Source organism: Leptodactylus fuscus, chromosome 3 (assembly GCF_031893055.1).
Source record: "Leptodactylus fuscus isolate aLepFus1 chromosome 3, aLepFus1.hap2, whole genome shotgun sequence".
Classification (NCBI taxonomy): domain Eukaryota; kingdom Metazoa; phylum Chordata; class Amphibia; order Anura; family Leptodactylidae; genus Leptodactylus; species Leptodactylus fuscus.
The window spans coordinates 88729048-88742552 of record NC_134267.1 but is presented as its reverse complement, the minus strand read 5'-3'; the positions used below and the strand labels follow the sequence as shown (position 1 = coordinate 88742552).

The 13505-nt window shown below is 41.9% G+C and overlaps 1 protein-coding gene across 2 annotated transcripts in view; it reads left to right on the top strand.

Moving 5' to 3' along the window:
* IFNGR1 (interferon gamma receptor 1) overlaps window positions 1–13505 on the top strand; it is a 49875-nt gene that overhangs the window by 20718 nt on the left and 15652 nt on the right. Inside the window, exons 5-8 of one of the 2 annotated variants that reach the window (XM_075267945.1) lie at window positions 1882–2035; window positions 3833–3947; window positions 11465–11631; window positions 12678–12835. In XM_075267945.1, the coding sequence (XP_075124046.1) occupies window positions 1882–2035; window positions 3833–3947; window positions 11465–11631; window positions 12678–12835 (594 nt within the window). Of the gene's footprint in view, window positions 1–1881; window positions 2036–3832; window positions 3948–11461; window positions 11632–12677; window positions 12836–13505 lie in introns of both variants that reach the window. The other variant, XM_075267944.1, reaches the window with a different exon arrangement.

Sequence of the window (13505 nt, the reverse complement as noted above, 5' to 3'; positions counted from 1 at the left end):
TTCCCGGGGTAAATTGGAAAGCAGATGACTTGCCGACAGTCCGTTTTAAGGCCTAGTTCACACGTAAATTACGTGTGGCTTTTTTTGGACCTTGCCGCGCTTTTTGGAGCTTTTTTTTGGAGTGGTTTTCCCCTCCCATAAAGTGAATGGGCTGGAAAAAAAAAAAAGAAAAAAAGCATTTTGTTTTTTTCAGCACATTTTTTTTGCAAAAAAACGCGCAGGGAAAAATGCGCGTTTTTCGCCTCCCATTCACTTCAGGCGGAAAAAGCCTGAACAAAGGTCATGTCGCGTCTACATAGACCACAATTGTAAAGGGGCGGATTTTGAAGTGAAATCCGCTGTCAAAATCAGCCTCTTTGCCCCCGTGTGAACTAGACCTAAAACCCATCCATTTGAATGGAATTTTAAAGCAAACCACCGGTCTCCATATGCTGCCCCTCCGTCTGGAAACCGTGGTGTGTGTGCGTGCGTGGATTTTAAAACTGACCGCTGGTAAACCGTCCTCTATCCAGGTTTCCCTGGGGATTAGGATGGAAACACAGTGGACTGATGGGTGCAAGTGCGATCGGACCCTTAAACCTCTTATACAGCATGCAATATATATTTTTTTTTCTCTTAAGAGAACCTTTCACCACCTCCGCCAAGTCCAGCCCTTTACATGTTTTAAAAGAAGCCTATTAGCAAGAAATTATTGTACATTTCACACCTTACCTTGCTGGCTGTTTTATGCATTTTCAACAACTTTTAATAATCTGCAAATTGGATGTAATGGGCATGTCATATTTTTATTTTTTTATTTTTCTATGGGCTTTGGTAATCTGTGTAGTGTGACGTCAGATATATGCATGTGCAGTATAGAGAAAACAAAATGCAGTTTTCAAACTTAGAACTTGACTGTCTATATTAAAGGCATGCACACTACCCAAATTACTTCATAAATATAATTTACCATATCGATGCCTTATTTTGCAATCAAACTTTAAACACCCTTTCATTTTTTTCCAGTTATAATATTTCTAAGTCTATAATATTTCCAAAGCACACCTTCCCCCCCCCCCCCCCCCCAAGGGACCAGTTCAGTGTTGAAGGGGTCTTGAAAGGTCTTTCTAAAGGGGAAGTTCACAACTGTCAGTAACATCCACTGTTAGTGTGTGTTGCAAGATTTTAACACATTAGCTGAACAGTCATAAACCCATTAAAATACCATTAATTTCAGTGGAATTTTATCTGTTGTGACGAATTTGTTGTAAACAGACATGACCGTTATTTTTCAGACACCAAAATCTGAGGTGCACGACTCTTGTCTATGGAAATTAATGTTTTTATGATGTGTGTGTGTGTATGTATATATATATATATATATATATATATATATATATATATATATATATATATATATATATATTATAAAAAAAAAAAAAAAAATTTTTAACCATTAAAGGGATAGTCACATTAACAGAACCATTTTTAAATTTGTAGTTAATTAAACGTTAAACATTTTTGCAAATATAAGTAATTAAACTTTTTGCAGAATTTTAAATATTTTCTCTAAATATCTTGTGGTCTTGATCAGTTGCCATTGGATATGATCATGAATGCAAGACCTTCCTAAGGCCATAAGATCAGCCATGATGTCCTTATTGTGGCCGGGATATCTTCTCATACATGTGACCCTGAATGATAACTACAATAAGAAAATCATGACTGAGTTGCTGACAGGTCCCAGTTTCTGCATTTGTGGTCGTATCCATTCGCAACCGATCAAGACAACAGATTTCCCCACTAAGGTGATTAGGGAAAAACTTTAAAACTCTACAGAATTTTTTACTTTTATTATGTTTACTGTACATCGAGTGTTGAATATTTGTATCTTTACACCAGGAAATGGAGGAATGTGATCATTATGGATGCAGCACCCAAATTTTAATTACAAACCAAACCAAGTATTGTATTTGGGCACAAGGCAAATCAGAAAGTGTTCCTATGACTATAGAAAAATCAAAAGAAATTTGTATAAATACTGCTGTAAAAACTGGTAAGCAACTTATGCCATGCTATTCTTGTCAACAAGGCAAGACATCTCCTAAATACTATTGCATTACAGTGCCCTCTAAATAGTATATATATTTTTTTACCCAGAATCCCTAGCAGAGCAGGAATGACTTATAAGTCTCCGTGCAGCTATGTAGGCACACACTCTCACTAATGTGTATGATTATTCCCTGACCCTGGTCTATAGTCTCTCACACTGCCAAGTTAGTATCCCTGCGCTATGCTGTGGAGGTCCAAAAGACCGAAACAGCACTGTCCATAGCTGGGAATCTGTTCCTTTTGGAATAGAAATACTAATTTGGCAATAAAATCCCCTCATCATTCTGTAGGCTTATTAACTGAGTCATACATGATATTAAGGGTGCTGCCCCTAGAAGGCGGCATACAGAGGCACTGTTCTCCTAATTACATCCTGGAGAATAGATTTGCATATTTTTTTACCCAGAATCCCTAGCGGAGCAGGAATGACTTGTAAGTCTCCATACGCCTATGTAGACACACACTCTCCCTAATGTGTATGATTATCCTCTAAATAGTAATACATTATGTATAATTTGTATGAGGTGAGAAATGTATTTGTTTTGTTTTTTGTCTGGATATTTCAACAGTCTTTGTCAAGAAATGACCAGGCCTCCAGCACATTTTATAATCTAGCTTTGAATGTTAATGCTGCCTTCACTGCAGAGACCTCCCAGCATGTTTCCCTCTTTATAGTATGTACTTGTTTCTGCTGTATGGTATAGAAGTCTCTGCTTTGCTATTCCATGCAGAGGCATCCAGTAAAAAAAAAAAAAAAAAGTTGGACAATACAGGTTTTAAAACTGATCAGTTGTGCCTAGCGACTGATACAAAGAACGGGGCAGGAAGCAAACTCTAAAAGCAGCTCTGTTCTTTGTTGAGTGGAAACACCAGGTACTGCAGATCAGCTCTCATTCATTTGAATAGGACCTAAGCTGCAGTTAGTCAGTTCTGCTATTACACCCCTTCAATAATGAGAAATAGCCTGGAATTAATCTGTATGTCACTTATTAGTGACTGTACCAGGGACCCCAGAACTGACTGCAGGTATAACTAGCACCTGGTGCATGAGAAACTAAAAAAAATTTTTATTTTTTAATACTGTAGTTTTCTCCCATTTTGTCATCCATACTATATACAGATGTAGCATAGTTAACTCGTATTTTTGCAATTGGTTAACTGTGCTACATCTGTATAGACAAAAATTAAAAAAATATGAAGTCACACATCTTCACATACCTCTTCTGTGATAAGAGATCACGCTGCAGCAGTTTAACCAATTGTGAAAGTTTGATCTATAATTATAATAATTACATATTATTAAAAGATATATATATATATATATATATATATATATATATATATATATATATATATATATATATATAAATTTAATGTATAGAATTTTTTTTAATCAATTGTCCATCTCAAATTCCTAATTTAATTTTAAGGGTTTAAGACAGACTATACTTCACCCGCCACAGGCTGGGCTTGGATGGAGCTACTGGTAAACCAGTCACCAGGCCCAGCATGCGGCTGTTGACACATCTTATATCTTCTGACTAAAATGTGCTCCAGCCATATCAAGGGGCACCAACTTGAGGGGAAAACAACCAGGTTTTGGGGTTTCCTGGTTCCCAGCACTCAGATATAGAACTGTTTTGTCTGTGTAACATTGTTGTCTTCTCTTTATAAGTATCGTTGTTATGACTTTGCAAAATACTATTCTAACATGAACATTAATCTCCATTGTTTTCTTTAGTTCAGAAACCTTTTAACTTGAAGAAGATATCATATAATTTCAATAGTACATTATACTGGGACTACGACGTAACTTCTGTCACTCCCTACTTTCAAGTGGAATACAGGTATTACAGGTAAGAAACAGCTTAATGGGTGATTGTACACAAATTTTAAAGGACTTGCACAATGTAGCTCATGGTGAATAGAGTATTGTGCACTAATAATCAGATAACATTGCATCCGTCAGCTTGACAACATTCGCATGATGGAAGGGGGGGGGGAAGAGTTGTTTTATAAAACTGAAATACTATGGGTGTATTAGATCGCATGCACACTAACCTAGAGGGAAAAAAAATGAAAGTAATGTTGGTTTTACATTCATGAGTCATACATTTTCACGAATCTGTGTCTATTGATGGTTTTCTGAAAGTGAACAAAAATAGGCCCTGTCATACTTTACATCGAGACTTATTTTTGACATGTGACTAGGTGCATTGGGGTTGATTTATGAAGACTGGCATCTCAATTCAAGTCCAGCCTTTGACTCAACCACACTTTTAAAAATAAATAAATAAATCTTAAGGGTGAGGCCGCACTCTGTAGAGATTTTTTGGGTGGGTGGTTCAGAAACTTTACTAAGTGAATGAGATTTTATTTAATCTCCTCTGCCTTTTTTTTTTTTTTTTTTTTTTTTTTTTTTTTTTCTCCCCATAGCGCTTTTCACAGAAAGTCTGCAGAGTTTTCCTCTGCAGACTTTCTGCTTTAGTTATACTTCTATAGGGATACTTGCTGGAGAACACCCAATGTCGACATCTTCGCCTTCCGCCTCACCCACAAGCTACCCCGTTATACGGCCAGGTCTCTGGATCCTCGAGCCATCGCTGCCGATGCTCTCGTCATTCCCTGGTCAGGCTTTCGCCTTCTGTACGTATTGGCTCCATTTCCTCTTTTCCTTCATGTCCTCAAGACCAAGGGGTTCCAGCCATCTTGTTAGCTCCAGATTGGCCCCATCGGGCCTGGTACGCAGATCTTATGTTTCTGCTGGCAAACGCTCCTTGGCCTCTTCCTTTGCAGTTCGACCTTTTGTTTCAAGGTCCTCTGCACCTTACCGCAGCTGCATTTAACAGCATGGCCGAGGTTTTGAGACATTGTGGTTTTTCGGACCAGTTATCCAAACCGTGAACGTGATCAAGGTCCAAAAACCCCAGTCTGCAAAAATTTACCATCACACTTGGAAGGCTTATGTCCGCTGATGTGAGAGCTACGCATTCCATCCACTCTCCTTTTACCTTCCCAGGATCCTGACTTTCCTCTAGTCTGGCCTGGGGATTGTATTCAGTCCGTCTCCATCCTTTCTTTTTTTCAACTGTAATTTTTATAGAACTTTTTTACATAAAAGTTATAAGAAAATTAAAACAAAGAACAACAAAAGGTGAAGCAGGTTGCCAAAACCCATAAATGCAAAAGATCAAATACAAAAACCTAACGCAACGGAAGAAATATGGGGAGGGAGGTGAGACAAAAGACAGGGGGAATACAAGGAGAGAGAAATGGGTGGTGGGGGGGGGGGGGGGGGGAGACACACAGAGATCAGAGACCCCGTAAAATACAGTACATGTTCCAGGGAGACCAGAATGAGTGGAAGGCGTCCAGAGCATTAAGACTAGCAATCGGTAATTCCAAGGCTTCTCACATCCTTCATACGAGCCAAGAGCTCAAGACCAGATGGAGGGTAAGCCCTCTTCCAGTTTCTATCAATGAGGCTCTTTGCCGCAGTGCATAGGTACAGGAAGAGCCTAGATGCTTTACTACCTAGGTGTCTGGGGAGAGAGGTTTCAGGAGATAAGAGGATCAAGAGGGACCCCCTGCAAAAAAAAAAAAAAAAAAAAAAGGGCATCTGTAAGAGACCTGACCTCACTCCAGAAGCCCAGGGTGAGGGGGCATGTCCGCTAGTGGGGAAAAAAAGCTAGCTGAACCCATTAAAGTCAATGGAAGGCTTTTTTTTTTTTTTTTTTTTTCTTGGTGCCAAATAAAGCACCATTGTCCTCTGTGTGAATGGACGCTTAGAGAACCTATGAAGGGAGCTGACAAAAATGAACCACCTGGGAGTAGTGAAGCCATTCAGTGGTTGGGAGGTTCAAATTGGCCTTAAGATAAGCAAAGGGCCTGAGCTCCAGTGACATGGGGTCAACCATCTCAGCAATCGGATAGAGTCCTGCCACAGACCACACCCTAACCGTGGCAGAAGTCAAGCTATCTGGGAGGAGAGGGTTATATAAAATAGACACTGAGGAGCGTGGGGAAAACTGAACACTGCAGGCAGACCAAATAGGCCTAGTGAAGCGGATGGGGCCAAGGAGGGAAGGGGAAGAGCCAACCCACAAAAGCGCATTGGGATGCATGGGTGCCAGCCAGTTTCTCAATCTCAACGCATTTAGTATATGCTGTCATAGCAGCTCAAAATTGAAATATTGAGAGGCAAGGGTCTGCGCTCACTGGTAGATCTTGAATAACAGCCAGAAAGATGAGTGAAATGGTAAAAAGTGGATTTATTCGAAATAAAAAGCACGACGCGTTTCGGACCTCCACGGGTCCTTTCTCAAGTGCAGATTTTGCTGAGAGCTGAGATGCATCCAGCCCGGCTCTCAGCAAAATCTGCACTTGAGAAAGGACCCGTGGAGGTCCGAAACGCGTCGTGCTTTTTATTTCGAATAAATCCACTTTTTACCATTTCACTCATCTTTCTGGCTGTTATTCAAGATCTACCAGTGAGCGCAGACCCTTGCCTCTCAATATTTCAATCTCTCTCGCTGGTCCTCCGGTGTTTCTGTTGGTTCTACTGCCACTCTCACCTGGATTCTCACTCTGTGACAACAAAGATACATATTTTTCAGGTGAGAGGCCTACTGGTAATATTTATTTCAATCTGTAATTTGTTCATAATAATACTACACTCAGAGCGCTCGGTGTCTCTCCCTTTTTGTTTAGCAGCTCAAAATGGGATGCAGCGCAAATGGGTTACCCAATAATGGTGCAATAGATTTGGGACAGCCAGACCCCCGCACCCTCTCCCCACCAACATGACAGAGCGGGGAATGCGATGACTCTTAGCTTCCAATTTATTTGGCAAGCTATCTTCCTGGTGGTTTCACAGGTCTTCCCGAGGGACTGCAACCAGGAGAGTCTCAAAATAGTATGAAAGCTTCGGAAGGAGAGTCATCTTGACCGAGGCAATTCTCATAAGGAGAGAGATAGGCAGGGGTTGCCATTTGTCCAAGAGGGCTCTCAATTCGCGAAACAGCCAGGGTTAATTGCAGAGTACAAGGTAGCATAAGAGGAGGATATCTGAATCCCTAGGTATCGGATAGAGGATGCCCACCACTGGAAGTCATTATTCCCGTGGAGGAGGGCATGGAGGTCCTGCGGAACATTAAGGGGAAGTGCCTCAGTTTTTGAGGGATTCACCTTGTACCTCGAGAAGTCGCTATAGACCTCAAGCAAACAAAGCATATTAGGGAAGGTAGTATGAGGAGAGGTAAGAGTGAGGAATACATCATCCATGAAGAGTGAGACTTTAAATTCCCTATCACGGACTTTTAATATCTCAGACGTCAGGGTCCCGCCATATCTTAGCTGCCAGAGGTTCAATGCACAAGGCAAAAATAAGGAGAGCGAGGGGGCAGCCGTTATGGATAGAGAAAGAAGGTGAGGAAGCATGGGAAAGTTTGACAGTCGCTGTGGGGTGAGGGTAAAGAGCCTGGATCACTGCAAAGAAAGGCCCCGCAAACCCAAAGGCCTTCAGCGTAGCCTGCATGTATGGCCAATCTAAACAATCAAAGGCCTTTTCAGCATCCAGACTCAGAAGGGAGAGCTGGGGTAGAGTGACGATTGACCACCTCAACCAAGTGCACAGTCCTTCTGGTGTTGTCACAGTCCTGACCAAAGGGAATGAAACCCACCTGGTCCTTATAGACGAGGAGAGGAAGCCAAGCATTTAACCTATTAGCCAAAGGCTTAGTAAAGAGCTTCAGGTCTGTATTTAAGAGGGCTATTGGATGATAATTAGCACAGTCTTGAAGATTGTTACCTGGCTTAGGGATTAGTGTGAGGAGGCAATGCTGCATAGCCGGGTGGGGGTGGGGGGGACGTAGGGGAACATCTCCGTCCTTTCTATCTAAAGTGATCGATCTTTCACATCAAGAATAGAGATGAGCGAGTAGTATTCCATCGAATACCTCCCCTGCAGTTATTGGTGTAAAAAAAATGCCAGGGAAGGTGGGAGGGGCGTCCCACTTTTTACTGCGTTTACCGCATGGTATTCAACCTATTACACCAGTGCAGGGGAGGTATTCGATCTTATACTACTCGCTCATCTCTAATCGAGAACATTGGTTTAGCTTCCTTCTGTCCAGACCCCAAGCATCCACGTAAACGTGCCCTTCATTGTCTGGATGTTGCTTGGAGAGTTCTGATCTATTTGTCGCGTACTGACTCCTTGGCTTGAACTGTTTGTCCTCCCTGAGGGCCCTCTGAAGGGTTTACCTGCCTCCAAGGCTTCCATTTTGCAATGGATTTGTTCTGTGATTAAGGAAGCCTATCGACTTGAGGGTAAGACCTTCTGCGTGCCGGCTCACTCCACGAGAGCTGTTGGAGCTTCCTAGGCTTTTCAGCATCAGGCTACTGCTGCCCAGGTCTGCAAGGCTACCACCTGAGCCTCCATCCATACCTTTTCAAAATTTTATAATATCTATTCTGTGGCTTCTGCCGATGCCGGTTTGGGTCTCAATGTTTTGCAAGCAACTGTGCGCTAAGTGATTCGCATGGCTGTGCATTTCCCAACCTCTAAGACTGCTTTGTGACATCCCACTGTGTCCTCCCTGTGAAAATTAGGCGAGAGAGAGGTGTATTGCCCAGAGGTGGATCCAACAGACTTTTTGTTCTACTAGTGTCGAGTCTACTAGCGGCCACACTAACGCCCACTGTGTCCTCCAGTGAAAATATTAAGAAAAGGATTTTACAGCGAGTACAAAAATCCCTCTTTTCCTTTAGGCACACCCTTGCAAAAGATATGGCTCATTTATGTCACTCAAGGCCCATGATTGATGTTAGTAACTAGTAATTTAAATCTGCCCCATTAGCTTTTTAGGTTTTTACTCTATATTCTGTGTATGTGCCTCCAAAAACACTTGCTCACACCAAATGTCATATTCCGCAGCACTGTACAATTTGTAGGGTTCAAGTACAGACAAAATGATACATTACAAAGAACGTCATTTCACACAATGGGACTGAGGGCCCTGCTCGCAAGAGCTTACAATCTATGAGGTAGAGGGGGTGATACAAGAGGTAGTAGGGACGGCATTGCTTACAGTGGTCAGACAATTTTGTAATAGAGGTTACTGTCATTACACAAACATAAAACTTTGAGCTGTCACCAGTTGTCTTTTAACATGTGGATGGTACCTGGACATATAAAGTTAGCCTGAAACGGCATATCATGTGGGACCTGGAACAGAGTAGGGTTCATTTTAGGGATTCTAATTACGGTACGGAAGGGTTTACATTAGGAATTGTGATAGGCCTGTCTAAAAAGATGTCTTCAGTTTGCGCTTGAAGCTGTAGAAATTGGGAGTTAATCTGATTGTCCGGGGTAGAGCATTCCAGAGAAGTGGTGCAACTCGGGTAAAGTCTTGTATACGAGCGTGGGAAGTTCTGATAATGGAGGATGTAAGTGTTAGGTCATTGAGTGAACGCAGAGTACAGGTTGGGCAGTAGACAAAGATGAGGGACGAAATGTAGGGAGGTGCAGTATTATGGAGAGCCTTGTGGATGAGGATGATAACTTATAACCACAATAAGTGTCTTTAATGTATCTGTTAAGGAAAGGGCATATTCTGGAGATGTTTTTGAGGTGGAGGTGACATGAGCGTACGAGTGATTGGATATGGGGTGAAGGAAAGGTCTGACATAATAAATAAAGGTCAAACATAATCCCAAGGCAGCAGGCCTGCTGCCTAGGAGTTAGAGTAAGGTCTGAGACTGAAATGCATATATCAGGGACAGATCTATTAGATGGTGGAAACAGTAGTAGTTCAGTCTTAGAGAGGTTTAGTTTCAAATAGAGCGAAGACATGATATTTGAGACAGCAGAAAGAGTCACTGGTGCTCTGTATTAGTGCAGGGGTGATGTTACGGGAAGATGTGTATTATTGGGTGTCGTCAGCATAAAGATGACACCGGAAGTCAAATCTGGCAATGGTTTGTCCAATGGGGGCTGTGTAGAGAGAAAAGAGCAGGGGGCCTAGGACTGAGCCCTGAGGAACCCCAACAGCGAGGGAAAGAGGGGAGGAAACAGAGCCCGCAAATGATACACTGAAAGTGCGGTCTCAGAGATGAGAGGAAAACCAGCAGAGCGCAGTGTCATTGAGGCCAACTGAGCGGAGCATAGTGAGGAGGAGTTGATGGTCAACGGTGTCAAATGCTTCTGAGAGATTCAGAAGATTAAGAAGAGAGAAATCGCCATTAGTTTTAGCTGTCAGGAGATTGTATACCAGCATAACCCCCTTTAAGCAGTGTTAAACTTTCTATTGACCACAGCTGAAACTTAACCAAGTCAGGCTATGTTCACATCTGTATCAGAGTCTCCATAGAACCCAGCACAAGTGTGAAATTAGCCTCACCTGAATGTTACTACTGTTAGATTACTATGGTGGGAGCAGGGTAAAGCCCCTTTTAAACACCCCTGACCGTGCTTATTTAGAAAGGAAAGAGGGTTCAATACCCAATCCGTGTTTTACTAGATTGTGGTCTAGTAATCTGGTTATGACTAGAGATGAGCGAGTAGTGTTCGATCGAGTAGGTATTCGAAATACTCGTACTCGATTGAACACTACTAGCTGTTCGAAGTTTAAGGTTCGATGCAGAACCAGCGTTGATTGGCAGAATGCTATACATTCTGCCAATCAACGCCGGTTCTTCTCTTACCTTTAGAAGTCTTCTCCGTGCAGCGTCCCTGTGGCATCTTCCGGCTGGAATTCTCTCGGCCTAGGCAGAGCCAACTGCACATGCGCGGGCATGCCCTCGCATGCGCAGTCTGCTCTGCTCAGGCGTCGGTCCGGGCAGAGCCGACTGCACATGACCGCGCATGCGTAGTCTGTTCTGCCTAGGCCCCGATGCCTAAGCAAAGTGAATTCCAGCCGGAAGACACAGGGATCCTGCACCGGGAGAAGACTTCAAGGAGAATCCATCCCGACCGTCACTCGTGGACTTGGTAAGTATAAATTTTATCGAACTTTGCGTACCCCTGAAACGAGCATTTCCCCCCCCCCCATAGACTATAATGGGGTTCGAACAGTGTGCAGCTGTTTGAATCGGATTTCGAACCTCGGACATTTTAGTGTTCGCTCATCTCTAGTTATGACGATAGACCTGTCAGGATCCATGTAAAGAATTATGAAGGCTGTTGACCACTTCCCCTTCTAGCACTAAAATAAGTCCAAAATAGAGTTTTCAGATGTGCCATAGAAATTGAAACTGTGCGAAAAGCGACATTTCTACACTATACACCCTTTGTATGTTACTGACCTGTGACTGAAAATATTCTTATGTAATAAAATGTTAACATTTTTATTTTTTTTATCTTCTTCAGAAGCAATTCTTGGACAGTTGTAGAAACGTGTGTACACACTTCACATAATTACTGTGATCTTTCCGAAAAGATTGTCGATCCTTATGTTTATTATGATGTACGAGTGAAAGCCTTTGTGGGCTCTGAAATGAGTGACTACGCAAAAACTGAATTCTATTTGATAAGCGATTGTAAGTAGCTTCAGTCATCTCTGATAAATTGTCCAACAGATAAACCAATCAGAAGCTTTCTATATAATGGCATCATGTAATCTGCAAACAAACTATAGCCATAACTGTGTGGGGGGGGGGGGGAGCAGCAGTCATTCTAAAGGGATTCTCTGGGAATTGGACAGAAAATGAACTGAAATGTCAGGGTGCCTGCCATGATACATGCCTGCACTGCATTCTCTTACTAAGATGGAGGAGCCTCTGGGTGTAATGGCCACCACCGCTCTTCTATACAATTCATTTTGCTGCGGCAATGACAATTCATATATCCATGTAATCACTTAAGACAAAAACCATCAGGTACCACCTTAGTGGCAGACTTTTTTTTTTTTTTTTTTTTTTTTAATTTATTTTTTTTAGATCATGGCCAACTCCTTTTAAGTTGTTTCAAAGAGTAAAACACCTTTTTCGTTTGAGGCAGAACATTCTTTTATTCTAAATTGGCATGACTGCCTTGCCAGTTATAAATCCAAGGAGATTAAAATACTGCAGCTCAGTTTATATGACTGCAATGTCTTCATATGTATAAAGGGTCAAATTTCCCATTTTAGTATTGGGAAAAGTGTTATTACTAATTTCAACCCACACTAGGTTGCTTTGGTAAAAAATAAAATTGGGTAGGGGGGGGGGGTAGAGGGGCATGAACAAATGTCACAAATGTTTGAACACCACTTCATTATAGGTGCATGGTTCGGCAGAGGGTGCAATTCATCTTAAGTGATGTGCACCATCCTCTACTGCAGATGATATGAAAATACAAGTCTATATAAACCTCCGCCAGTAAATCTGGAAAACCACAGGGTGTGATTGAAGCAGGTTAGCCACTGTGAAGTCACCGGAGGCTAAATGACTGATATCTACAGTGTCTGCTTAGATGTGCTATTGCTACCGGCCTTGCAGTGAAATTTATTTTATAACTTTTAAGATCTTGTTTTCTGATATAGTATGTGGCCATGAGGGGTAATAGGAAGTTACAATATTCTTCATTTTGGATTTTGTTTTTTAAGGTATTATTGGACCTCCTACAATAAATGCATCTGTCGAAGGGAAGTTTATCAACGTTGATGTTGAGTATCCAGATGCACCACGTCTTAATGGAAAAAATAATGTAGGAGACTATTTGGATGGCCTTATGTATGACATACACTATGGAAATGAAACAAAGGTATTCTTATTGATGACAAATAGGAAAGATTTTTAAATAGAAGAGTAACATTTACTGAAAATTGCTTAATGAGAACCTTTCAGCCCCTGGCTAAGTCTAGCCCTTGGCATCATTTAATAGTTGCTGTTCCACTGATTCAGGCACAGTTGGATTTTTTTTCTCTAGCCCCCATTGTTCCTGAGCAATAATTACTGGGATGTTATGTGCCTGATATGCTCTTTAGGCTCTGTCAAGTGGGCAGAAGTGGGCAAGAATTGCGATCCTGACAATGCAGAAGCCAAATAGCATATCAGACTCCAAAACTAGCAGCTCTGATTGTTCTCAAGCACTGAGAGCCAGAGAGAAAATTCCAACTGTACCTGTTAATGGATGCTACGACCTGGGGTTGGTTGTGGTGGTGTTGAAAAGCCCTTTTTAACGCATAGTTAAACTTCTTATTTTCAGGCAATATTTGTGTCATTAATAAAATTTAGTCATGTATACTAGAGATGAGCGAACAGTGTTCTATCGAACACATGTTCGATCGGATATCAGGGTGTTCGCCATGTTCGAATCGAATCGAACACCACGTGGTAAAGTGCGCCAAAATTCGATTCCCCTCCCACCTTCCCTGGCGCCTTTTTTGCACCAATAACAGCGCAGGGGAGGTGGGACAGGAACTACGACACTG